Source organism: Gorilla gorilla, chromosome 1, assembly GCF_029281585.2.
Source record: "Gorilla gorilla gorilla isolate KB3781 chromosome 1, NHGRI_mGorGor1-v2.1_pri, whole genome shotgun sequence".
Classification (NCBI taxonomy): Eukaryota; Metazoa; Chordata; class Mammalia; order Primates; family Hominidae; genus Gorilla; species Gorilla gorilla.
In genome coordinates, this window is record NC_073224.2 from 82499116 (window position 1) to 82525348 (window position 26233).

General features: G+C 37.1%; 1 protein-coding gene across 11 annotated transcripts in view; it reads right to left on the reverse strand.

Annotated features, from left to right (window-relative positions):
* Window positions 1-26233, reverse strand: part of RABGAP1L (RAB GTPase activating protein 1 like) — an 815258-nt gene that overhangs the window by 724910 nt on the left and 64115 nt on the right. For all 11 annotated transcript variants that reach the window (XM_031012360.3, XM_055366257.2, XM_055366261.2 and 8 more), the window contains 3 exons: window positions 22594-22768; window positions 13628-13785; window positions 11677-11787 (listed from right to left, as the gene is read on the reverse strand). In XM_031012360.3, the coding sequence (XP_030868220.3) occupies window positions 11677-11787; window positions 13628-13785; window positions 22594-22768 (444 nt within the window). The remainder of the gene's footprint in view (window positions 1-11676; window positions 11788-13627; window positions 13786-22593; window positions 22769-26233) is intronic.

Consider the following 26233-nt stretch of genomic DNA (forward strand, 5'->3'; position numbering starts at 1 on the left):
TCATAATATAAAAGAATTAAGTTTCTTGTAGTACAGTGGAATAATGAAATAATTCACCTAAATATATAAAACTTCAAAATTTAAAAAATACCAGGGAAATAAAAAGAATGAGTAAATTTATTAAAATATACTGAAAATGTTAAAAATCAAATATTTAAAGCACAAATACAAAATTTCACCTATAAGACATATTTAACTTTTAATTAATTGCTTAAAGTCCTACTAAAAAAAAAATAACATTTTTAAGTCTTCCTCCCTCTTCCCTTCAAATGATCCAAAGATCTTGAAAAGGGAATAAAACAACTATGCTACTATTACAAATACGGATAAAATATTAGTAACTAAACAATATTTACTAAAGAAATAAAATAATCATATCCTATTTATAGGTACTTAATACTGACCCCTGTAAACATTCCCCGGCCCCCAAAAAAAGAAAGAAAGTCATACAGAAGAGTCAAATGAAAAGGCTTTAGGAAGAATAGCAAGATGGTCTTGATTCAAATACTTGTGTTGCCAATTATAAGCTAGATTTCATAGCAAGGCAAAATAAAATGCTTTAGCTCCCTACTCCCCGTTAAAAAAAAAAAAGTAAATAAAAGATAATCTACTTTGCAGGGTTTCTTGCTTTAGTAAGAAAAAGGCTGTGCGTGGAATGGAAATAAACATACGGTAGAAATAATAGTTGTTTTTTCCTTGCCATTATTGTGACAGTAAAAAGATTATCTAAAATAACCACTTTTTTGTTTTGTTTTTCCTGGAAAAATATCAGAAACTTTACGGACTCCTTAATATCATTAGATATTAATTCAATTAGATACTGTAAGTCGGCATTTGATTAGGACAGAAAACACAGTAATTTAAACAGGGAAAATTTACTATAAAGAATTATTAACTGTCATAGTAGAGTAACTATAAAGAGAATTTAACCCTAAAGCTAAGGGAGAGTACCACAAGAAGAACTAACTTGGAAGTTGGGTCCTTTCACCAAAGCTGGTATTCAGACCTCACTGGAGAAGGCAGGATTACAGCCCAATGAATAGCAAAGAAGTTTGTTGGACTGCCCAGGCAAAGCTAGACCACAGGCAAGCAGGAAACAACCCTCTGGGCTGCAGCCAGCAAAGGCTGGCAGGCAGGTGGGCAAAGGAAATCAGGGCTTCCAGAGTCAGCTCACTGGCAGGGTGGTACGAGGCCTGGGGCACACGGTGTCTGTGTCAGTAAGGCTGTAGGAGGGCCTCACTGAGACAGAACCAAAGCTATGAGCTCACGGAGGGACTGCATGTGAGTGCACAGCTGGGTTGAACCAAACATCAGCAAAAGCACAGCATCACTGGATGTCCCTGGATCTTATAATAAGCAAGAGCAAGAAAACAATAAATATAACACATCAGAAACAAAAAGAAACCCCATCTTCCTGCAGTGTCCCTGCAGCACCCTCTACTGGCACAATTTAATATTGTGCTTGCTGCAAAGAAGAAATGTTTAAAGCTCCATTAATGCAGATCAGCTAAGAGGACAGATTTGGAGCCAAGGGGCAATAACCTGGTAACTGGATAGGAAATGGTTAAAATACCCAATCTCTTCTAACTAGCAGCCAGGCTACATATCCAAATTTCTTAAACCAATAAATTAAATGTTTATATTATAGAAGTATACTGTGATTTATAAAAGGATTCAAAAAGAGCTGCAATAGAGGTCTGCAAATTGTACCAATGCCAATTTCCTAGCTGTAATGCTGTACTACGGTTATGTAAGATGTTACCATAGGGGGAAATGGGGAAGCATACATAGAGCATCTCTATACTATTATTGCAATTTCCTGTGCATCTACAATTACTTCAAACTGGAATTTTTTTTAATGAGCTCCAAAACATCTAGAATCAATCAACTTATGAGAACACATTACAGACAACAATATATGTTTTCATTGCTCATATTTTAAAAGTATTTCTTAAAATACAATGCTAAAAAGGTAATAGTACTACATCCACATTTAATACTTAAACCATGATGCCGCCTCTCCCCACTGGGTGCCAACAGAAGCCAGCAATGAAAAGATGCTGAAAATTCTGTCCTGATTACAAGTTTCAGTTCAAAAGAGAGTCAGATAGAAGCTTCCAGTTATCCACTCCCCAAATTATTCACCTGAAAATGCCAATAGCTTTCTATCAATTGTCACATGAAATCATTAACAAAGAATAATGAAAGTACTTTTGTATAAGTAAGTAATACCAGTTTTCCTATGGAAAAAGAGAGTTATCCTTCTACTGCCTTAAAAGAAAACACAAAAAGGACAAGTGAGTAAGCTCACAGGGTAGCTTTTAAAATATTATGCAGAATATGGGTCATCCCACTAATCTATTCCCATTTTCAGGAAAGGGAGGAATGATATCCTCTAAGAGAAATTATTATAACATCTAAAATTCTTTATTTTGCTGTAAAAGTTCATAAACGTACTAATTCACATAAGAGAATAAAACATCCAAATCAGACTGATATCTAGGCAACTTCAAGATAGTAACTTGAGTTTTTACCTAAATAAAACTGTAACAACTTGCTAAGGCAAAAGTAAAAATAAGTACTAAGTAAATTCAGCAAAAGACCCTCAGAATGGTCTAACATCAAGTTAGAGCAGTCAAAAAATAATAAACAATTCAAATTCTACTGTCCATCAAATTTAGTGATGTCAACTCACACTAAAAAACTGTTTCATGAGAAGAAGAGAGTCCCTGGGTGATTTTTTCAGTACTCCTTGTCTAGGATGGATATCTTTTCGTCAAGAAAATAACACAAGGAAAGGTACTATCAATCACCCATGCTACACAGTATGGTTCTTATCACTTCAGTTTTTCATTATATAGTTTGTGCTGCAAGCCAGCAAGCACAAATTGAAAACTGAAGCAAAATTGCTACCAAAAGAGGCACATCACTGAACTCTCCAAATGATCAAACTACATGATCTGATATGATCACTGCCATTTAGAAGTGATGTTTTTCTAATGTATATATAATGATTGTATCCCCCCAAATCAATGTGAGATAGAAGTAGCTCATGGAAATCCTTATTTTCCAACAGTGTTGGCCCATGTTACTCACTGCAAATTGAGTTGTGTGCTTATAACAACTCTAATCATTATATTCTGCTTGCTGTATCACTACTTCATTCTGGTTAGCACAAGTATTAATATGAGGGCAGACCCCTGAGAACAGAGTGATAGGACAGACATAAGACCTGGTGCCAAAAATCGCTTCCTGATTACCCTTCCCCAAGGCCTGAAACTACCATTATTGGAACCTCTTCATGTTAAGGAATAATAAAGAGGCCCATTTTCTAAATGTATATGGTATTATTTGTCTTGAATCATTTTATCATGAAATAAGAAGTAATACTTGGCAAAAAAAAAATCAACTAGACAGAGCACTAATGGCAAAGACTGAAAAAATTTCCCCTTCTCTTTTCTCACCTTTGGAATATTGAGCATAGCAAACTATTCAAAGCATCCAAGTGGGTGCTAAGTAATAGTGCTAGTAATAGTGCATTTAGGTAACAGTGCTAGTAATAATGTATTTTAAACACTATCAAGGCTTTAAAAATACATATCAATGTGTTAGTATGCAAGAAATCTTTTGCAATATTTTTGTATGTGGTGATACCAAAACCCATAATAATGGCAGCTAGTCAGGGAGAGAAATGATCACCATTTCTGTTTTGGGAACACCAGAAGAGCCTGACCTCATGTACACACACTTTAACATCTCAGCTGGAGGCCCTCAATAAGTAAGCTTTGCCCTACCACTCCTCACACATTTCATATACAATGATCTTGCTTTCTCGTCTTAGTTGTTAATGTCAGCTTTCTCTTCTACAAATTGGCTTTTCTCCCAAGGCACTGAGGGTTTGAAATTTCTGAGCAATCACTTGAATGCCCTAACATCTAAGTTCTCACTTTTAAATTCTGCTGAAAAGATACCAAAGAATACCAATTCATTTATCTTCAAACTGGCTTAATTTTAAACCTAGTATATAATCAAGATTTAATTGGGTTTAGCCTTTAAGAGTACACACTCAGAAATCAGATGACCCTGGTTTAAATCCTGGCTCTACCAGTTTCTGGCCAAGTAACCAAAGTTACTTAACCTGATTAAACCTCTGTTTCATCATCTATAAAATGGAGTAACAGGCCAGGCGTGGTGGCTTACACCTGTAATCCCAGCACTTTGGGAGGCTGAGGCGGGCAGATCACGAGGTCAGGAGTTCAAGACCAGCCTGACCAATATGGTGAAACCCCATCTTTACTAAACATACAAAAATTAGCCGGGTGTGGTGGCGCATGCCTGTAGTCCCAGCTACTCGGGAGGCTGAGGCAGAAGAATTGCTTGAACCCGGGAGGCAGAGGTTGCAGTGAGCCAAGATCACACCACTGCACTCCAGCCTGGGTGACAGAGTGAGACTCTGTCTCAAAAAAAAAAAAAAAGCAGTAATAATAACAGTACCTTCCTCATATGTTAAGACAAGTTGTTCAATGGCCATCAAATAGTAAGTGTTCATTAAATGTTGGCCATTATTATTGCTCTTTTATATCCAGTTATTAAATAAAGCTTAATATGTGATATCCAACATGGGTAATCAAGAAAAGGAAAAGAATATTAAAAGTTTTCATGACTTGAGAACAGTTTTCATACATTCTTTAAAATACATAGGATTTTATTGGTGCAATGTGCAGTTATTAATTCCATATTACAACAAATTTAGCCAATGCTCTAACTTTATAAACTTTTATATACTTTTTATTGATTTAGTCAAGTATTTAAAAAGAAGCAGTAGAGAGTAAGAATATGTGTTCTAGTACTAGATGTTCTTAGTTAAAAATTAATTTTATAGCCTTGGTCAAGTTATGTAACTTTTGTACCTCAGTTTCCTCAACTGAAAAATGAAGATAATAGTACCTATACCTCAGAAATACCACCTAGAACAGTGCCTGGCACTGAGAAAGTGCTAAGTAAGGAGTAAGTAGCTAAGTATAAAGCTCTGTATTCCAAGCACTATAGTAGATGCTGGGGATTCTGGGATAAACAACATAGTGCTTGTTATCAAAAGGGTCAAGACAGACAATTGCAGTATAATTTACAAAATATCTAGATATAAACAACCCTTAAACCCTTGGATGCACACAGAAATGGCTTCTTTCATAATATATTTTTCAAAAAAAAAAAACAGAATATTGGCCAGGCATGGTGGCTCACACTTGTAATCCCAGCACTTTGGGAGGCTGAGGCAAGAGGATCACTTGAAGCCAGGAGTTTGGGACCAGCCCAGACAACTAAGCGAGACCCCATCTCTATGAAAGATAAGTAAGACAAGATAAAATTAGCCCAGAGTAGTGGTGGGCACCTGTAGTCCCAGCTACTTGGGAGGCTGAGGCAGGAGGATAGCCTGACCCCAGGAGTTCAAGGCTGCAGTGAGCTATGATCACATCACTGCACTCCAGTCTGGGCAACACAGTGAGGTCCTGTCACCAAAAACAAACAAAAAAAAAAAAACCCAGAATGTTGGTAATTTTACATAATTGAAATAATGATTTTAAAAAATTTTTAATGATAAATTTTACTTTCTCGTTCAGAAGATAAACAAAAATTATGTAATTTGAAGGATTTTCTTTCACACCAATGTTTTTATATTACAAATCAACTTTGTCAGCAGCAGTTATTAAAGATTTGGGTCAGGCACAGTGGTTCACGCCTATAATCCCAGCACTTTGGGAAGCCAAGTCAAGATCACTTGAACTCAGGAGTTCAAGACCAGCCTGGGCAGCATAGGGAGACCCCTATCTCTCCAAAAAAAAGATGTTTAATTAGCTAAGAATGATGGCATGTGCCTGTAGTCTCAGCTCCTCAGGAGGCTGAGATGGGAGGATCGCTTGAGCCTAGGCAATGAAAGATGTAGTAAGCCATGATCACACCACTGCACTCCAGTCTGGGTGACAGAGTGAGACCCTGTCTAACAAAAAAGATTCAGAGGTGTTAAGAATTTTCTTGGTAAGGCTGCCACCTGCTGGACTACCTTAAATTCCACTGTTTACAGTCTGATTTAAACATATTAAATACCACATTTAATCCAATGAAATGCAAATGTTTCTTTTACCAATATAGAAAAATCCAAGAATTTACTAAATCTTCTGTATCACAGGTAATTTGGTCTGTTATGCTGAACAAAGTATTGTTTAGGGAAGAGTCATTCACCTGAAGAACTCTTAGTCAATTAACATTTGGATGTTTACAGAGATTATCTGACAGAATCAGTGGAAAAGGAAGCAATGAAATTTAACATGGATTCAGTAATTACTGTTGGATATATGAGTCCATGGTTGCAAGTGTTAGATATTAGCATCAGCAAAATAGTTATGTTAAAATAAAAACAATGTAATTTAGCCATTCCACAAGTATACATATCTCAAAACATGTACACAATAATACAACTCTTCTGTGTCAATTAACAAAGAAATAAAACCAATATAGCATTTATGTATTCAAAGTAACTTTAAAAACAATTGTCCTAATGTGTACAAATGTGTACTCGTGTTTTTGGTAAAATATCCAATGTCAGCAGCATATACTGATTCAAAAGGCATTTTCTCTCAACTCAGGCAGAAGTTGACATAACGTGCTCTGGGAAAAATGCCTTAAAATTATTCAAAAAGTAGCTTTAAGGATGATGAAGACATCAATATTAAAGATTACGAGAGTCTGATAAAATTGTTTTATGAATATAAGGGTGGGCAAAAAGTAACATTTCTAAGTTATTGTTTTGTGTAATATATTTAAATGTGTGTGCAAATGTTCTACCCAGTTAGCAAAGAACATATATATAATTAGGCATTCAACTATTTCACCTATATTTGTCTAGGTTTCTATATTCAAGTTGATCAAACTTGGAACTTACTGAGAAAAGGAAGGATTGCATTCCTTTACATTTAGGCACAGTTCAGGCATAATATACCACTTAATCATAAAAGTCCAAGATTTTAAAATAACGCTTATTCAAAGTTAAATTAACTCAATACCTAGTACTTGTCTGTGTTGCTACAGACTTGTTAAATTGAAAGATGCTTTGTTATGCTAAAAAGGAAGTGCTCAAAAAAATGATGCAGGCATGTCATAAAGATAGGGTTCAAAGGGGCTCCAACTGGTTGATTCTAGGGCAATTTGAACACCAAAATAATCAGGTACTTCAGTCAATTATATAGTACTGGGGGGAGGAGGTGGGGTTAAATTTAGGAATCTATATCAATAACAAGTAGTTAAATGGAAGAAAAGGGAAAGCTCTGGTTTACATCAGAATGCCAAGGACTGAATACAAAATGTAGAGAGAAGGCAAGAGTTGAGAAACTAATCATTTTGCAATCATCATAGTACAGACTAGATCCAACAAGAATCATAAAAGAATGTTAAATTAAGGAGGAAATTTTGATGAGGAACAGGATATATTTTCGTGGTTGGTTGTTTTGTTTTGTTTTGTTGAGACGGAGTCTCCCTCTGTCACAAGGCTGGAGTGCAATGGCGTGATCTTGGCTCACTGCGACCACCACTTCCCGGGTTCAAGGGATTCTCCTGCCTCAGCCTCCCAAGTAGCTGGGACCACTGGCACCCGCCACCACGCCCAGCTAATTTTTATATTTTTAGTAGAGACGGGGTTTCACCATGTTGGTCAGGATGGTCTCGATCTCTTGACCTTGTGATCTGCCCGCCTCGGCCTCCCAATCTGCTGGGATTACAGGCGTGAGCCACCGCGCCCAGCATATTTTCATGGTCTTAATGTGTTTCCTCACAGACTGCTTACTGGTTGCAAGGAAGAAGAAAAGTAATCATAGAGGGAAGAAATCAGACATCTTAACTATGTAATCAAAATTAACATCATCATCAAGGGACAGATGGCTATCAAGCGCCTCCAGATGTGATACTCTGTGAAGGACATATAAACTATGCAGCAATATATAACCTGAATTTAGTCACAAATATTAAACAAAGCCAAAAATGGGCAATGTTATATTAAAAAGAGGAAAAATGGATGTATTCTCCAAAAACGTCCAAGTCTTAAGAGACAGAGGAAGGCTGTGGAAATGTTCCAGGTTAAAGAAAGCTAAAGACATATGGTAACTAAATGCAATATCTAATCCTAGAATGAATTCTGAACTGGAGCGGGGGGAAGGATATTATTAGGTTAACTGGCAAAATAGGAAGGCAAATGGCAGGTTAGATTAAAAGTTGTGTATGAATGCTAAATTCACGTATGTTGATAAGTATACTGTGGTGATGTAAGTGATATCCCTATTCTTGGAAAACATACACTAAAGCACTTGGAGGAAAGGGCCACGATGTATTTAACTCACTCTTAAAAGTGTTCCGGAAAACAACTGTGTGTGTATAGGGAGTAGCAGGGAGAAGAGAAAGAGAGTGCAAGCTGGGCACAGTGGCTTATGCCTGTAATCCCAGCACTTTGGGAGGCTGAGGCAGGCAGATCATTTGAGGTCAGGAGTTCGAGACCAGCCTGACCAACATGGTGAAACCCCATCACTACTAAAAATATATAAAATTAGCCAGGCGTTGTAGGGCACACCTGTAATCTCAGCTACACAGAAGGCTGAGGCAGGAGAATAGCTGGAACCTAGGAGGTGGAGGTTGCAGTGAGCCAAGATCAGGCCATGGCACTCCAGCCTGGCTGACAGAGCGAGACTTTGTCTCAAAAAAAGAAAGAGAATGCAAAGCAAATTAGGTAAAATGTCACCAATATCTGAGATTTTGGTAACACTGAGATATTGGTAACAATCTTGGTAAAGAGTATACAGGTCTTCTCTCTACTAGTTGTATTGTTTTTAACTCTTCTGTAAGTTTGAAATTACTTCCAAATAAAAAGTTTAAAACATTGCTATACATAATGCTTACCCCTAAAAACTAAAAGGTTCCTGTATGTAAAATCTAATCATATTCTTTTGGAACTGTAATATTCAACATCAAAAATATGATATCTTCAGCTCTTTTTCATCAATTTTAAGAAAGCCATCAATTTTAAGACTCACCATTATTTTTTGTATCTCATGAAAAAAAGGTGACAACTGTAATTATAAGATGCCTCTCAAAAGAAGACATTTATGCGGCCAACAAACATATGAAAAAAAGCTCATCATCACTGGTCATCAGAGAAATGCAAATCAAAACTACAATGAGATACCATCTCACACCAGTTAGAATGGCAATCATTAAAAAGTCAAGAAACAACATGCTGGAGAGAATGTGGAGAAATAGGAACACTTTTACACTGCTGGCAGGAGTGCAAATTAGTTCAACCATTGTGGAAGACAGTGTGGTGATTCCTCGAAGATCTGGAACCAGAAATACCATTTGACCCAGCAATCCCATTACTGTGTATATACCTGAAGGATTATAAATCATTCTACTATAAAGACCCATGTACACGTATGTTTACTGCAGCACTATTCACAATAGCAAAGACTTGGAACCAACCCAAATGTCCATCAATGACAGACTGGATAAAGAAAATGTGGCACATATACACCACGGAATACTATGCAGCCATAAAAAAGAATGAGTTCATGTCCTTTGCAGGGACATAGATGAAGCTGGAAACCATCATTCTCAGCAAACTAACACAGGAACAAAAAACCAAACACTGCATGTTCTCACTCATAAGTGGGAGCTGAACGATGAGAACACATGGACACAAGGAGGGTAACATCATACACCGGGGCCTGTCAGGGTTCGGGGGCAAGGGAAGGGAGAGCATTAGGACAAAAAGGTAATGCATGTGTGGCTTAAAACCTAGATGATGGGCTGATGGGTACAGTAAACCACCATGCCACAGGTATACCTACGTAACAAACCTGCATGTTCTGCACATGTATCCCAGAACTTAAAGTATTTTAAAAATGCCATCAATTATAAGACAAACTACAATTTCAGAGATGTTCAATATGAAAACACATGCATCTTAAAATTTATAAAAGATGGTTTTTACATATGGCCAAACTTTGCAAGCAATTAAAAACACATGCATGCATCACTGTACCAAGATGCTGAATAAAACTTTTCCTGTTGCCTGGCAGGATTCAAAGATGGGAACAAAGTGGAGCTAGATAGCCTACCTTCTAAAAAAAAAAACTGCAAATAATTGGGGGCCAGATACCTTCTCCTATATTTAAGAGGAACAGAAGTGGCCATGATGCCATCAGCCAGCGCCTCAATTGCCTCCCACCCTCATCCCAGTCTAGAGACTGGAGGGAAGACAGAGGGAATCTATTTATTATTGGAATTTTATTTCCAATAGCACAGATTCCCTAGAATAAGACACAGTATACAGCAGTCTTGATGAAGAGGCTTTTATTTCTCTTGAGCATCACCAACTTCCCTTGCTCCTTGAAGCCAAATAGGCATCTGTATTTCCAGTTTTTGCCACTAAAAATAATACTTCAAAGTTAAATTAATAAACATCCTTTGTTGTTTGACTGAAGTACTGACTGACTTCAGTACTGACTGATAATTGACTGAAGTACCTAATTATTTTGTTGTTCAGATTGCCCAAGAAGTAACCAGTTGAAGCCCCTTCAAACCCTATCTTTAGGATATGCCCCCATCATTTTTTTGAGCACTTCCTTTTTGGCATAACAAAGCAACTTTCAATTTAACAAATATGTAGCAACAAAGACAAAGAAGTACTAGGTATTGAATTAACTTTGAATTAAGTTTATTAATAAACATCCTTACAAATGTCCTTAAATAGTGATACTTTTATTTTGAATAGCACAGATTCCCTAGAATAAGACTTATGTGTCCAATTATAGGTATTAAAATCTTTATATATGTTGCCTAATTGGTTTTCAAAAAGGACATACGTACATTTTACATTTCCATTAACAGTATGAGAATTCCCTTTGCCCCATACCCCCACCATCACTACATATTTTTGCAATCTGATATCTTAAGGTTACTATAATTCGCATTTCCCTATCTTTTTGTGAATCAGGACCTCTTTACATATGTTTCTTAGCCATCCAATAGCTTTCCTCTGATCTGTTTATACTCTGACCTGTTTTTCTCCTCTGCTTTCTGCCAATTGTTAAGAAATTTATGTATATTGTAGACATTACCTTTTCCTGTCATCTACATTACAAATATTTTTTCCAGAACTATCATTTCTTGTTGACTTTATTTATATCTTTTGTCCTACCATTCCTTTGTTTTCTGAATAGTTTTCCTGTGAATTGACACACAAGTATATGTGTATGTATTTATATATTTTAAAAATATGTATCTATCTTTTAAAGTTCCTGAAATTCCAGCAGCTAAGTGGAAGAGTAATAGAAAGTGACTGAAAAGTTAAAAGTATTTATGCTGTATATAAATAAGGAACAAGAAAAAAAGATGTGAACAAACCCAGTTGTAGCAGTTATGACTGAAAAACTAAAACCATTTCATGTTTACTTACCCCAGCAATTGAGATTTTCAATGAACCAGTTACATCTAACTTAGAGAAAGCATTATTAATTATCCTCATTTTTAATTGGAGAAAATGAAGTATAGTGAAAAGCCACACTGAGCAATGCATCTGAGACAGTAACAATGTCAATACAAGTTTTTGGTAGCATTTAGGAGCAAGCTGCTTACCTTTCAATAGCTAATTCTTTGTTAGAAAGTTGCTGCACTGTAATCACAACCTTCTTCTCTATTCCTTGCTTTAATTTGAAATAAAATTTATCTCTATCCTTAGGCACAGGGCTGAAATATTCAAAAGGAATAGGAATTACCAATAATCTAATAAAATGATAAAATAACCTATTCCAAGGTTAGAACAAAACAACAAAGTATTTAAGCAACAACACCCTTATTCTTAAGATATACTAAACTCTCACCTTGCCACAGGCAGCAAACTATAAATTTTATTTGACTATAAACTTTATAGTCAGCAACACAGTCATTATTAATTTTTAAATTGAGTTTACAAGAGCCTTATATTTTGTCTGCTAACCAAAGTTAAAAGCAAGATCTTAAACAAGAAAACATGGCCAAGCATGGTGGCTTACGCCTGTAATCCCAGCACTTTGGGAGGCCAAGGCAGGCTGATCACTTGAGATCAAGAGTTTGAGACCAGCCTGGCCAACATGGTAAAACCCCATCTCTACTAAAAATACAAAAATTAGCTGAGTGGTGGTGCATGCTTGTAGTCCCAGCTACTTGGGAGGCTGAGGCAGGAGAATTGGTTGAACCCAGGAAGCAGAGGTTGCAGTGAGCCAAGATTGCACTGCTGCAATCTTGCCTGGGCGACAGAGCAAGACTCTATCTCCAAAAAAAAAAAAAAAAATGACAACATGATAAATTTCAGTTTTAAAACAAATTTAGGAATAATCTTTACTTAAAGTTCTTAAGACTGTCACATGTCTGGTTTAGCTGGTTGGGTGGTCATAAGTGCCTGTAAAACAGTGAAATCCAAAGCAAAGGAAGTGAGAAGAGCATACTTTTAGACACATAGAATTTGAGATGACTGTGATGTATCCATGAATATATAAACAAAAGATGGACAAAGAGATATATAACAGGGACAAGTTAATGAAATTCTAGCCTAGGCTAGACTATTCTTACAAATTAATTCATTAAAACAATCAATGTATAAAATATGGCTTGTCTTATCTAAAAAGAAAAAATATCTTGAGCAACTTTGACATGACCTCAATTTCTATGTCTGTAGAACTACAGATAAAATACCTAGCTAGCTACTACTCTTAGAATTAAAGGCACAGCTAAGGAACAAAGTTGAGCATGAAATAATATAACTGTTTCCTATTAACTGTCTATATCTGAACTGGAGGAAAACATTCTAAATGTACAAAAAAAAAGAAATGGTTAATTAAGTGGTGGTCAAACCACATATTATCAGTTACTGTTAAAAACAATTTTGATTAGAACACTTAACATAAAGAAAAAAAAAGGTATATATATACAATTGTGTAAAAATTCCCCTAGAAATAAACAAAGGGAAGAGACCAAATGTTAAAAGTGACTGTGGCTGACAAGATCGTAGTTTTTATTCTACTTTTATTATTTTACTAAATTTTCTATAGTATCAGTATTTTTTAAATCATTAAGAAAATAAGTATCTGACCAAGCGCGGTGGCTCACACTTATAATCCCAGCACTTTGGGAGGCCAAGGAAGGCAGATCACCTGAGGTCAGGAGTTTGAGACAAGCCTGGCCAACGTGGTGAAACCCCGTCTCTCCTAAAAATACAAAAATGAGCCAGGCACGGTGGCAGGCGCCTGTAATCCCAGCTACTTAGGAGGCCGAGGCAGGAGAATCACTGGAACCCAGGAGGCAGAGATGGCAGTGAGTCGAGATCGTGCCATTGCACACTCCAGCCTGGGTGACAAGAGCGAAACTCCATCTCAAAAAAAAAAGGAAAGAAATATCTGACAAGCACAAGAATAAAAAATATTAATTCACCAGCCAAATATTTATCAGTTTGAGGCTTTATGCCAACACTGTATAGTTTCTTGAAACTTTATATGTGCCTATATTATACTCCAGACACAAGGCGAATTTTTAATCTTTCCAAATGCCTCACCTAAAGTTTCCTTTTCCATCGTCTTCTTTTACCTCCAAGGAGACACTGAAGGTAAACACATCACTGTCGGGGGTAGGAATAACTGAGTCTTTAACATCAGACACTTGTCTGGAAGAACGTTTGAATGCTGTACAGAAACTGTACAAAATTCTGCTTACCTAAAAGAATAAAAAAGGAAATACCATTAGGCAAAGGTTTTAATTGCATTCTGATATCCTTCTCTCCTAACTCTTGAATCTACAATTTTCCATGACAATTTTCTTTGGCAGAATATATATTTTTTATATATAGTCTAAGTATTTATCATTGTTTAGATATTACATGACAACATTTTCATCACTTGTGCATTAAAAAAAGAGGGAGTAAACAACTGTAGATGGTAAATGTAGACCATCCAAACTCTAAATTATTGCAACCTAAAAACTATCATCAATGTGAAGTCCAAGAAGGGAAATATTGAAGAAATATCGCTTAAGAAGTAAATTAACAGAATTTTTTACTTTGAAATTAATAATGGGGTACATTTCACTTCATGGAAACTTAAGTTCAAATCTGAGGAGGGTTTTCAAATATATACAGATAAAGTTCAACACTAAGCACCACCAGCATACATACTGGAGACCAGAAGAGAACTATGATTTAGGAGCTGCAACTAGGATCTGAGCATCTTAAGAATGAAGAAGGGCAAGAGGGCCGGGCACAGTGGCTCCGTGCCTGTAATCCCAGCACTTTGGGAGGCCAAGGCAGGCAGATCACAAGGTCAGGAGTTCAAGACCAGACTGGTCAGCATGGTGAAACCCCATCTCTACTAAAAATACAAAAAATTAGCAGGGCATGGTGGTGCACACCTGTAATCCTAGCTACTTGGGAGGCTGAAGCAGGAGAATTGCTTGAACCTGTCAGGTGGAGGTTGCAGTGAGCCATTGCACCACTGCACTCCAGCCTGGGCGACAGAGCAAGACTCTGTCTCCAAAAAAAAAAAAAAAAAAAAAAGAAAGAAAGAAGGAATTCCTTTTACTTTAAAAAAAAAAAAGCTATCTTTCAAATATTTGCTTCTCACAACTCTGACATTTAAACATGGTGATAAAGATACTGAACTAATTTAAGTTCACAAAATAAACTGTATTTATTTATAGATATTTCTGGGCTTCAAAATATACAAGAAATTGAATGTATCCTAAGATAATTTACTAAAATGATGTTGGTATCTGAATCTTCCCAACACACTCTCACAAACAAGGTTTTGGCCAAGTCTCCAAGTTCTCTCTTCACTTCCCTCAGCCTCTGGGGCTAGATACAGAACCATAGAATAAGGCAAATACTGGCTTTAGCAATACAGTCAGTAACATAAAGAGCTACCAGTATTTCTACTCAATGTTGTTGTGCTATAAGTGTTGGGTTCCCAGAATGAATGCTGAAATGGTGTCATTCTTATCTATTCTATTGGTATTAGGCCACTCTAGTGACTACTTTTATACATACATATATACATATATATGTATATACATATGTGTGTGTATTTGTGTGTATAGCTCATATTCTTTCCTTAAAGTGAAGAAGTACTCTAAATCCAACACTTCTCCAGAAGTTATTCTACTTCTTGGTTCCAAAAGAAGCATCAGATCATCACAAACTTGTGAGCTTGAAGCACCAAAGATTCTCCAAATCTCTCAGCCCACGCATAGGTTGACAATGAAAACAAGGTGAAATATGAAGGGTTAAAAAAATATTTTCAATGTGTCACATTGGGAAGTACAGATAAGAAGAATGCTGTGAACATTAATAAATCCCTCACTTTAGATAAAGTGAATTCAAAGTACTTCTTGAACTGTATTAGTCTAGGAATACAATATTTGTAACTTGCTTAAAACAGGAATACTCCCTATAACAGAAGAGTCTGTTAAAGTATGAGGTCTTCTGTTTTCCTTTGTTTTATTCACATATTCTGCCACTTTTTCTTGTACAAGCACACACAGTCTAACACATTCAAAAACTTCCGATTGCCACATTTATACCCATTAATCAATGATTACCCTAAAGTGCCTTCTCAATGCCAAATTAACAGTTTAACTTTTAACAACTATACAGAAATCCTACCTGCCAGTCTAAAGTTCAACTTCTGCAGTAGCACCATATTTATATCATAATGTTCCTAAAATTTCATTATTTTACCATGCTATCCCCATTTTAATCTTATATGAGTAAAAATTAAAAAAAGCAGCAAAGGATTGATGCTAATAAGAACTGTAGGCCTCAAAACTTATATAATTAAGACAATAAACTCATTCATTCAACAAATATTATTTGAGCACCTTCTGTATACCAAGTATTAGTCTAGGTGCCAGAAATACAAGAGAGAACATACAGCCTGTACTCCAGCAAATGTTAAGTTGAATGTGCTTGGGGATGGATGAGAGGGAATCATTACATAAGCTAAAAACAGAAAGGTTCAGCCTCAGCTGGATACTTACTGGATTTAGCCCAATAATTCAAGTGTTTATAGAGGAAAACAGAACCAAAGAATATGCTAGAAATATGTCATTGAAGACTATGCCTACAAGGTCAAGTGTAAATAGAGACTTTAAACTACTTTTAGTTCTCTGGGTATTCTCCACTTCCTACTCCTAAATGAAATATAAAGTCTACTGTCTGATTTTTATACATTTAACTTCAGTTTATATTTAGTTTTGTTTTAAGGAGCAGGGAGTTTAATAGGCAAGAAACAAGGGCAAAGAAAAAAGCAGCTCCCCATACAGAGACAGAGGGAGAGGGGCTCCAAAGCCAAGAGACAGAACACCACCTGCCATGGGTACTAACCAGGTATATATGCAGAGGCTGGAGGAGGTGATGTCTGATTTGCATAGGGCTCATGGGATGGGTTTGACTAGGCATGCAATCACGTAGCAGGTGGAAAAAGCTGGCCCTCCCACCCTAGCTTTTCATATGCAAATGCAGGGCACCATGGTGCTCTCCACACACAAGGATATGTGTGGGCAGCCATGTTGCCAGGAACATGTGGGGCAAGGGCAAGAAGGCCCTGGGAATTGCCATGTTGGGTGGACCCAGTTTCTAATGGCTGCCATTTGTACATTATAGGTTGCTGGCCTGGCTCTAAGAGCTGGGGCTTTACAAGAAACTTTTCCAGAGATGCTTTAAAAAATGAAAATTTCCCAAGGACCCCTTTTCATCTCTATATGCCTAAAATAATTTCTTAGTAACTCCTACAACATTCCCCACTGTGGAGATGCCACACTAACTGCTGTTAGGGGGTTTTGGGCCATGACTCTTTCTGGCTACTCCCGGACTTAAGCGTATTTTTGAGAAAGCACTGTATGTGAAAACAGGAGAACACCTGTATGTAATTTTGTATACATTGGTAGTTAAACCCCAGCCATATTTATTCTTTTTTCCCCTTTCCCATCTCTTCTTTTTCACATTCGTTATGTCAGATCAGCCAGCTTGTCACATCAGAAGGCCATATCAAAAAAAGTCAAAGAACTTGGCAAATTCTAAAGCATCTGGCAAGGCTTCAAAAAATTCTTTATAGAAAGGTTAAGTGTATGGAGCTGAGCCAGAGTGATAGAGAATGATGGAGAAAAAAAAATCAGATTCCATCTATCTCTCTTTTGGAGAAAGAACACGACAGTACATTAATTTCATTAACAGCAATCAAATTGCATTTCTACAAGCTGCCACTTCTACCAAAAGAGTTAAAATATATTGTGAATTCTAGAGTCTGTGAATAAGCTGAAACAGTAATCCAAGAATTAACAAGATAAACTTCAGAAACAATGACTATCAGTATCTTATAACAAACTGGATAACCAATTACAGTTGTCTTTTGGTACCCATGGGGAATTGTTTCCAGGACCCCCCAAAACTCCCAGATACCAAAATCCATTGATGTTTAAGTCCCTTATATAAAACTGTGTAATATTCCATATAGCCTACACACATCTTTCCATATACTTTAATCTCTAGATTACTTACAATACCTAATAGAATATAAATGCTATGTGAATGGTTTTTATACTGTATCTTTTAGGGACTAATGACAAGGAAAAAAGGCTATAACTATTCAGTACAGATGAAACCATACATTTTTATCAAATATTTTAAAGCCATGGTTAGTTGACTCCATGGATGTAGAATCCACAAATATAGTGGGCTAACTGTACATCAAGAAAGGAAATTAAAAACACATACCATGGCAAACACTTCAATACATGTCACACTTATTAAAACACATACACACACAAATAGTCTTGAATGGGCATTTCTTTGCAGAAGGAAAAGGTTTATTGATAAATAATACAATCTTTCTCCAGAAAACAGTATCTATAGAAAATACTAAACACAAAACCATATATCTGTTTGAGTTTGTTGCTGTTGTTTTTGAAGAGGCAGGGAGGAGAGCACATGTAGATATCTGGAATGGAGATACACCAAAATCTTAACTGCGGCGGAATTTTAAGCACCTTTTATTTTCTTTTTTATTTCAATATTTTCCAAATTCTCAAATATGTATTACATCTTAAAAGTCCAAACACTGTTATTAAGTATCAAAGGTATTTATTTAAAATAAATAACATAGCTAGTTTCTCCAAGATGAAGTCTTTTCATTAATACTGGTGAAAGATAACTCACTCTTTTGGAAACACCACATATCAAGAAAATGTTCACCCAAGGCCAGGCATGGTGGCTCACACCTGTAATCCCAGCACTTTGGGAGGCTGAGGCAGGTGGATCATTTGAGGTCAGGAGTTCAAGACCAGCCTGGCCAACATGGTGAAACCCCGTCTCTACTAAAAACGCAAAAATTAGCCAGGCGTGGTGGTGTGTGCCTGTAATCCCAGCTACTCAGGAGGCTGAGGCAGAAGAATCGTTTGAACCCAGGAGGTGGAGATCATAGTGAGCCGAGATCACACCACTGCACTCCAGCCTGGGAGACAGAGTGAGACTCTGCCTCAAAAAAAAAAAATAAAAAGTTCACCCAAGAAATAAATGTGAAAAATCATTCTATGAAAGGCACCTTGAAAGGTATGTATTAAAATTTTTAAAACAACTAGCTCAAATACATTATTCATGGGAAGGAGCTAAAATAAGAGGCACATTACCAGGAAACTTTTTTAAAATCATAAAAATCAATTGATTTAAGGAAAACACTAACAAGATAACTTCGAATTATCTTCCAAAATGAGGCATTTAGCTAACATACCAATTAAATAAATACTTGTTCAGAAATGATATTTTCCACTGGGTGCAGTGGCTCACGCCTGTAATCCCAGCACTTTGGGAAGCCCAGGCAGGTGGATCACCTGAGGTCAGGAGTTTGAGAGCAGCCTGACCAACATGGTGCAACCCTGTCTCTACTAAAAATACAAAATTATCCAGGTGTGGTGATGCATGCTTGTAATCCCAACTACTTGGGAAGCTGAGGCTGGAGAATCACTTGAACCCAAGAGGTGGAGGTTGCAGCAAGCCGAGATCACGCCATTGCACTCCAGCCTTGACAACAAGAGTAAACTCCATCTCAAAGAAAAAGAAATCGTCCCATGCAAGGAACAGGTTTTCTTTTATACAGTGTCATATCTGCAACCCCAAGAAAAAACAATGCAATAAGAATAAGTATCTTCCCAATGATGCCCTTGATATTTATCAAGAAGTATCTCTGAATGCCTTTAACACCAGATGACAAAAAACATGCTTCCATAATGTAACACTCAGAGTTTCTAATACTGAATAGTATCCTAAAACACACAAATATCATCAAAATCTGCTTTGCATAGAATGGTTACACTGGCTAGTAGAAATAAAATCTTAAAAAGACTCAATTAACACTTTAAAAGTATCTTTTGAAAGTTTTATATAATATATCCAAAAAGATGTGACAAGAACAGGTGCCTCCTTGTATTTTTTCCACTACACTTTCTGATACCTTGCTTGGTCTGCAATTCTTCCGCAGAAGCCTAGCATATCATTCTCCTTATACAAAGATCATTGACCTCAAGATACTTCTGGTTGGATTGTCCAACTCTTTTGCCATAGATTATTGAAATCTACTCCAGCACGGTCCTGCAGAAGCACATCCAAGTGTTGCAAGTCAAATGTGTCCTAACCCTTCTGTGGGACCTCCCAATCCTTGTGTCACAGGTGTTCAAGAGGGCCATCACCCTCACTGGGATTCCCTTCTACCATTGTTGATGCCTGCAGTTTGAGGGATTTTATAGTGAAATAAGCATCACAGTGACAGTAGTGGCAGCCATGCTGCTACTCCTGCTTCAGAAATCTTCCTTTAATGACAATCCTCTTCAGCTCTCATCCACGAACTCTGCGAAAATAAAAATAAAAAATAAATTTGTGGCACTGCTGCACAGTACATACTTAAGCAGTAAGAATGTTTGTCAGCTGGTTCCTGAACTATCTGCCAACTGTTTGTGCCCATCAAGAGGGACTCAAATACTAACGACTAAAGGTGTTTATCAAAGAACAGAAAACTTCTGGGAACCAGACAACCGGATGACCAGTAAATGTAACTAGAAGACTTCAGATTAATTAAAAGCATAATTATTTTGTAGGGCAGAGAGGAAGATGTTGGACATCTTCTGTAAAAGGGTCAGGTAAAATACAAAACGTAAATGGAATGCAAGCTATGTTACCAATAAATCCCTTTATAAAACATAACTAACATACAAAAATCCACATTTGTGTTTTATAATATGTAAGCAACAGGAAAGTTGTTACTGAAAACTGTATGGCTCTTCAAAGTCAAAGACTTCAACTTAAAACCCAGCTCTATCACCCAGTCTCTTAGCCACAGGATAAACAAAGGGTAACCAAACAATTTATCATCCAAACCACAACACTTTTGAGAATAAAAATGAGGGTATTAGTAAAAACCTGGACAATAAGCATAAAATAGAACTGCTCCAGGCAAAGAGAAACATAAAGTCACTTGTCTAATAAGTCCAACCTGGTCACGGGCTGTTATGAGTATCAAATGAATGCTTAGCACAGTGCCTGGCATAAGCTCTCTATTTATACTGGGTTATTCCTCATTTAGAACTGATGTCTCATTCATTACCTGGAGGAGGATTTTTAAAATTTTTTTTAAAAAGAAATAATGTCTCATAATAAGGTTTAATGACCACTGTCATGTATTTCTCCTTCAAACAATATATTTTACCACTAATGCCCCCATAATGTAATACTTTCTAAAATGCACTCAAAAAATTAAATAATAGATGGAGATAACTTTCTTACAACGTGCAATGGAAAAAATATGCTCTATAGAAATAGCATTTATTTAATACTATATCCAAAATGGTCTGGCCAAGAATTTCCCAGGGTTTCTTCCACTACTTACCTACCATGATAAACTCTCAAAAATAAACACTTCCCCTACTCTAAACCCAAGTGAATGCTACAATCCAAAAGACAGTTTCATACCATTAGTTATGGAAACCTCTTGCAGCAATTCAGTATCCTTCTGCAGCAGCATTTCTCTCTCTCCAAGCAGCAGATTCTCCAGGTCTTCAAAGCTCATTTCCTTGCTGTTGAGCTCCAGTGATTGGAAATCACACAGGTGTGTTAAATGATGGCTGCCAACATGAAATGCCAGGATTCTACCATCTGCTTCCCCACCTCTGTAGTGGAGTTCGTAAGGATCAGAAATAGCCCCCCTCATTCACAGAAACATACATATTCCTCCAGCATATTTATATTCACTGTCTACTATATGCTAAGCACACTAGCAGCATACTTATACTCATTCACTCTCCTATCAGACCATTTTGAACAAGAAGTCAGTATACACATAGATATGTAAGTGCTGGGAAAAAAATAGATAAAGCCTTATCTAAAAAACAAAACACAAAACTTCAACTTCTTTCAGAAGGCATGAGTTCTGATAGAGAATTTCTACAGTTACAATCTAAATTATATGTGTCTGTGCATGTTCAGTTTAGTGTAAAGCAAACTGATCACCAGGGCACAAGAACCGACATAGCCATCATGCTTTGTATCAAACTCACAGAAATCCACATTTCCATTAATTCCCACTTTGTGGCCAGAAATAAACTCAAAACTCCTGTTAATAGAATGATTTATTCATGTTTCATGATAGAGGCTAGAATAACTATTGCTTTCAGCATTTTCTGCTGATAATTTATTTTGTCACAAGCAAACATACCTGAGACATTGCCATCCACACCCATTTATGAATGCCTTTGAAATGGTTTTAAGTACTAAGTGTCTAACAGTGCAACATTTTAAAATTGGGGATAATTCAATAGATGTAGAAAAGATTTCCCTATGTAATTAACTGCATTTAATCTAAACCATTTCTCCTAACAATAATCTACCAATTAATAATTTCTATAAAAAAACTTACTAGCATTTTCAAAGGACTACAAGTTGTTATACCTGCTTTATGTGAGCATTTGTAATTTTATTTAAGCCAGTTCTCTGGAGCAAAATATAGCCTCTGAGCAAGAAAGCACAAAACAAATAATCATCAATGAAAACCACAGAGATTGATAAAATAATCTTAATGCAATATCTAAATGAAAGCAATATGCAACTATCAAGCCCATCAGAGAAACAGGTATCGTTATAGGCACTTTTTAAAATCACATGGACCAATCTACTAGGGCAAAATAATAAGAGAGCTGCAAAAATAGTCTCCCTTCTGAGCATAAGCAATTTACTACCATGGTAAGGTGGAAAGGCAACTCATCCAGTTGTATTTTTCTACGACAACTGCTAAGCTGTGAGAGTGCCCTACCTACGCAGATATACCAGACTTGGCTTTCCACATTCAGTTCTATGTCATTACAAATATTAATTTTGTCTTTAGAAATATACTCCAAATTTATGTAACATATTTATACAACAGTGAAATTAGAGCTCAAAAATATTACCCTAATTCATCTCTATAGCAAATTGCTATACTATATTATACTTACTGCCTCTTTAATTTCACAGGAGAAAACATGTATCTGAAATTCTTCTGAACCATGGGAACTCTCTGTAAATGCAAAGCAATTGCTCTCTGTTGTTCCGTCATGTCCACGTGCACAGAATAACACCTTATAGATTGGAAAAGATGCTATCTCCACATTGCTGGATTGGTCTATAATTCTGTAGAACAGTAATGAAAAGTTAGATAAAATATTAATTCTCGAAGAACAAAGACGTATTTCCAGTTAGGTTTTTTTTTTTTTTTAAAAAAAAGAACAAATAGTTTTACTATGACAATATATGATATATAAACATAACTATCTTTTTTGTTTTGTTTTGTCTGAAACAGAGTTTTACTCTTTCCCCCAGGCTGGAGTGAAGTGGCCCAATCTTGGCTCATTGCAACCTCCACCTCCCGAATTCAAGTGATTCTCCTGCTTCAGCCTCCCAAGTACCTGGGATAACAGGTGCCTGCCATCACACCCGGCTAATTTTTGTATTTCTTGTAGAGACAGGGTTTTGCCGTGTTAGCCAGGCTAGTCTTGAACTCCTGACCACAGGTGATCCACCCCGCGTTGGCCTCCCAAAGTGCTAGGATTATAGGCGTGAGCCACCGCATCTGGCCAAACATAACTATCTTAAAAATCACAAAAATAAACTGGAACTAACAATGCAAGAGAGAACAACTTGTCTTCATATTCACAACACACACACACACATACACACAAATTCTTTATTATCTTCTCACAATTTCTTCATTCTTGTGTTTCCTATGATCCAACTCACTTACTCCAAAGCTAAGTATACATGCCTGGTAACATCTCTATCACCCATCCCTAAATCTAGTCTTTTTCAGTTATGGCAAAAGGAATGCCAGTCTAGAATAGTATAGACTATTCCTGGAGAGCCCACTTCTATACAGAGCAGCACCTATTAGTTTATCTAAGCCCTAATTCATCATTCAACTGAGGCCCTTTCTACCACAGAAAAGGTCAGGTGGTTGCAAAGATGAATTCAACAACGGAATACAAAAGCTGAAAGGAGTCTGGGATTTGGAAGCAAATAATTCTCTGACTTTCCCTACACAAATCCTAAGTCCTGGCTGGGCGCAGTGGCTCACGCCTGTAATCCCAGCACTTTAGGAGGTCGAGATGGGTGGATCACTTGAGGTCAGGAGTTCAAGACCAGTCTGACCAACACGGTGAAATCCCATCTCTACTGATAAATACAAAAATCAGCCAGGCATGGTGGTGGGAACCTGTATTCCCAGCTATTCAGGAGGCTGAGGTATGAGAATCGCTTGAACCCAGGAGGCAGATGTTTCAGTGCGCCAAGATCGTGCCACTGCACTCCAGCCTGGGCAACAGAGTGAAACTGTGTCTCAAAAACAAAAACAAAAACAAAAACAAAACAAAACAAAACAAAACAAATCCTAAGTCCTGGACTGATCTACACATTCAAGACCCCTTCAAGATCTCAAATTTAGAAACTGAGGGGTAAGGGGACAACCCCAGGAATAAAGAGGCAAGTCAAAACACTAAATCTCTGTCAAGGTGTGTTTGGCAAATCGAAGCTAAACAGATAGCATAGAAGACACTTTGAAAACAATTTTTCTTTAAAAAGACATTTTGACATTTTTAGACGATAACATATAAACAATATACACGCAAACCCTTTCCTGAAAAATTCAAAGCATTTTTACCAAAATTTTCTAAATTTATATTGCCATTATTTTGGTACTTGGAACTTAGCAAAAGTTTTCCCACATTCTAAACTTTAGAGAATGAGGCAAATCAGAAAGGGTTTTTAAAAGATTAAAGCAACTTTCAGAGAATATTCCAGGCTCCAGACAAATTCAACCTCATTTCCTTGACCTGGTCTGCTTATTTGTTCATTCAGCAAATATTTGCTAAAATCTTGCAATGAATCACTTACTTCCCTAGCCACTGAAGCTACAGCAGGGAAAAATATAAAGAAACTATTCTCACAAGCTTATAATCTAGTGAGGAAGATATCCAATAAACCAATAAGCAAATAAATATAATATCAATTCAAAGAAAAGTGCTATGAAGGAAAAAAAAAAAAAAAGGCCCAGTATGAGGAAAAAGAGTTACATGATATAACCAAGAAAGGCTTCTTATGATAAAATGTTTACTAAGATGAAACAAAAAGCATTGGAAAATCAGGGAAAGATTTACTCAGGGAGTATAAAGATAATATGCCAAGGTCCTGGGGCAGGAAATATGACTGATAAGTCCTATAAGAATGAATACAGAGGCTAGTATAACTGGAATGTAGTGAATGAAGACAGAGAAAGGGAGAGGAAAGTGGTACTAATAATGCAAGTAAACAAATTATCTTCATATTCTTGCACATCTTACACACATACACACAAATCTGCATCTTCTTTTGATGAATGAAGAGAGAGAAGGGAGGAGGGAGACAGAAGGCCAGAAAGAGAGAGAGAAGGGAGTCCTCTTGAATAAGATTAGTATCCTTATAAAAGAAACCCCAGAGAGCTCTTACACTCTTTTCCACCACGTAAGAACACATGAACCAGGAAGCAGGCCCTCACCAGACACCAAATATGCTGGAGCTTTGATCTAGGAACTCCCAACCACGAGAACTGTGAAAAATAATTATCTGTTGTATGTAAACCACCAGTCTATGGCAGTTTGTTATAGCAGCCCAAACAGGCTAAGAAGAAAAGAAGGAAGGACGAAGAGGGGAAGAACAAGTTGGAGCAGTAGGTCAACAGTGCCTAACCATGATAAGGATTTCAAATATAACCACAAGTGTGACTGAGGGAAAGGCTGAATGTAGGAGAATAACATTATCTGACTTTTTTTTTTTTTTTTTGAGACGGCGTCTTGCTCTGTCGCCCAGGCTGGAGCGCAGTGGTGCGATCTCCTGGGTTCACACCGTTCTCCTGCCTCAAACTCCCGAGTAGCTGGGACTACAGGCACCCGCCACCACGCCCAGCTAATTTTTTGTATTTTTAGTAGAGACGGGGTTTCACCGTGTTAGCCAGGATGGTCTCGATCTCCTGACCTCGTGATCCACCCACCTCGGCCTCCCAAAGTGCTGGGATTACAGGCATGAGCCACCATGCCTGGCCACTTTTTTTTTTTAATTGAGATGGGGTCTCTGTCACCCAGACTGGAGTGCAGTGGCGTGATCTCGGCTCACCGCAACCTCCATCTCCCGAGTTTGAGCCATTCTCCTGCCTCAGCCTCCCAAGCAGCTGGGATTACAGGCGTGCGCCACCACACGTGGCAAATTTTTGTATTATTTTGCCCAGGCTGGTTTCGAACTCCTGACTTCAAGTGATTCACCCACCTCAGCCTCCCAAAGTGCTGGGATTGCAGGTGTGAGCCACCACACCTGGCCCTGACTTACATTTAAAGAAACTAAAGGTTCAGCTGACGTAATGTATTATTCCTAATTAAGCATAAGAGGAAAAAGCCATTTTGCTTCTTTCCAGTCTAATGTAAATAACTTAAAATCTATGGCTCACTCCAGTTTCTTTCAACCACTATTACTTCAGAAGCTGAAGGCAGATTTTTATGCTCATTCAGGATACAGAAATAAATATTACAAGTATTTTTACAGTTTTATTTCTATTTATGATATTCTGAGCGTAAT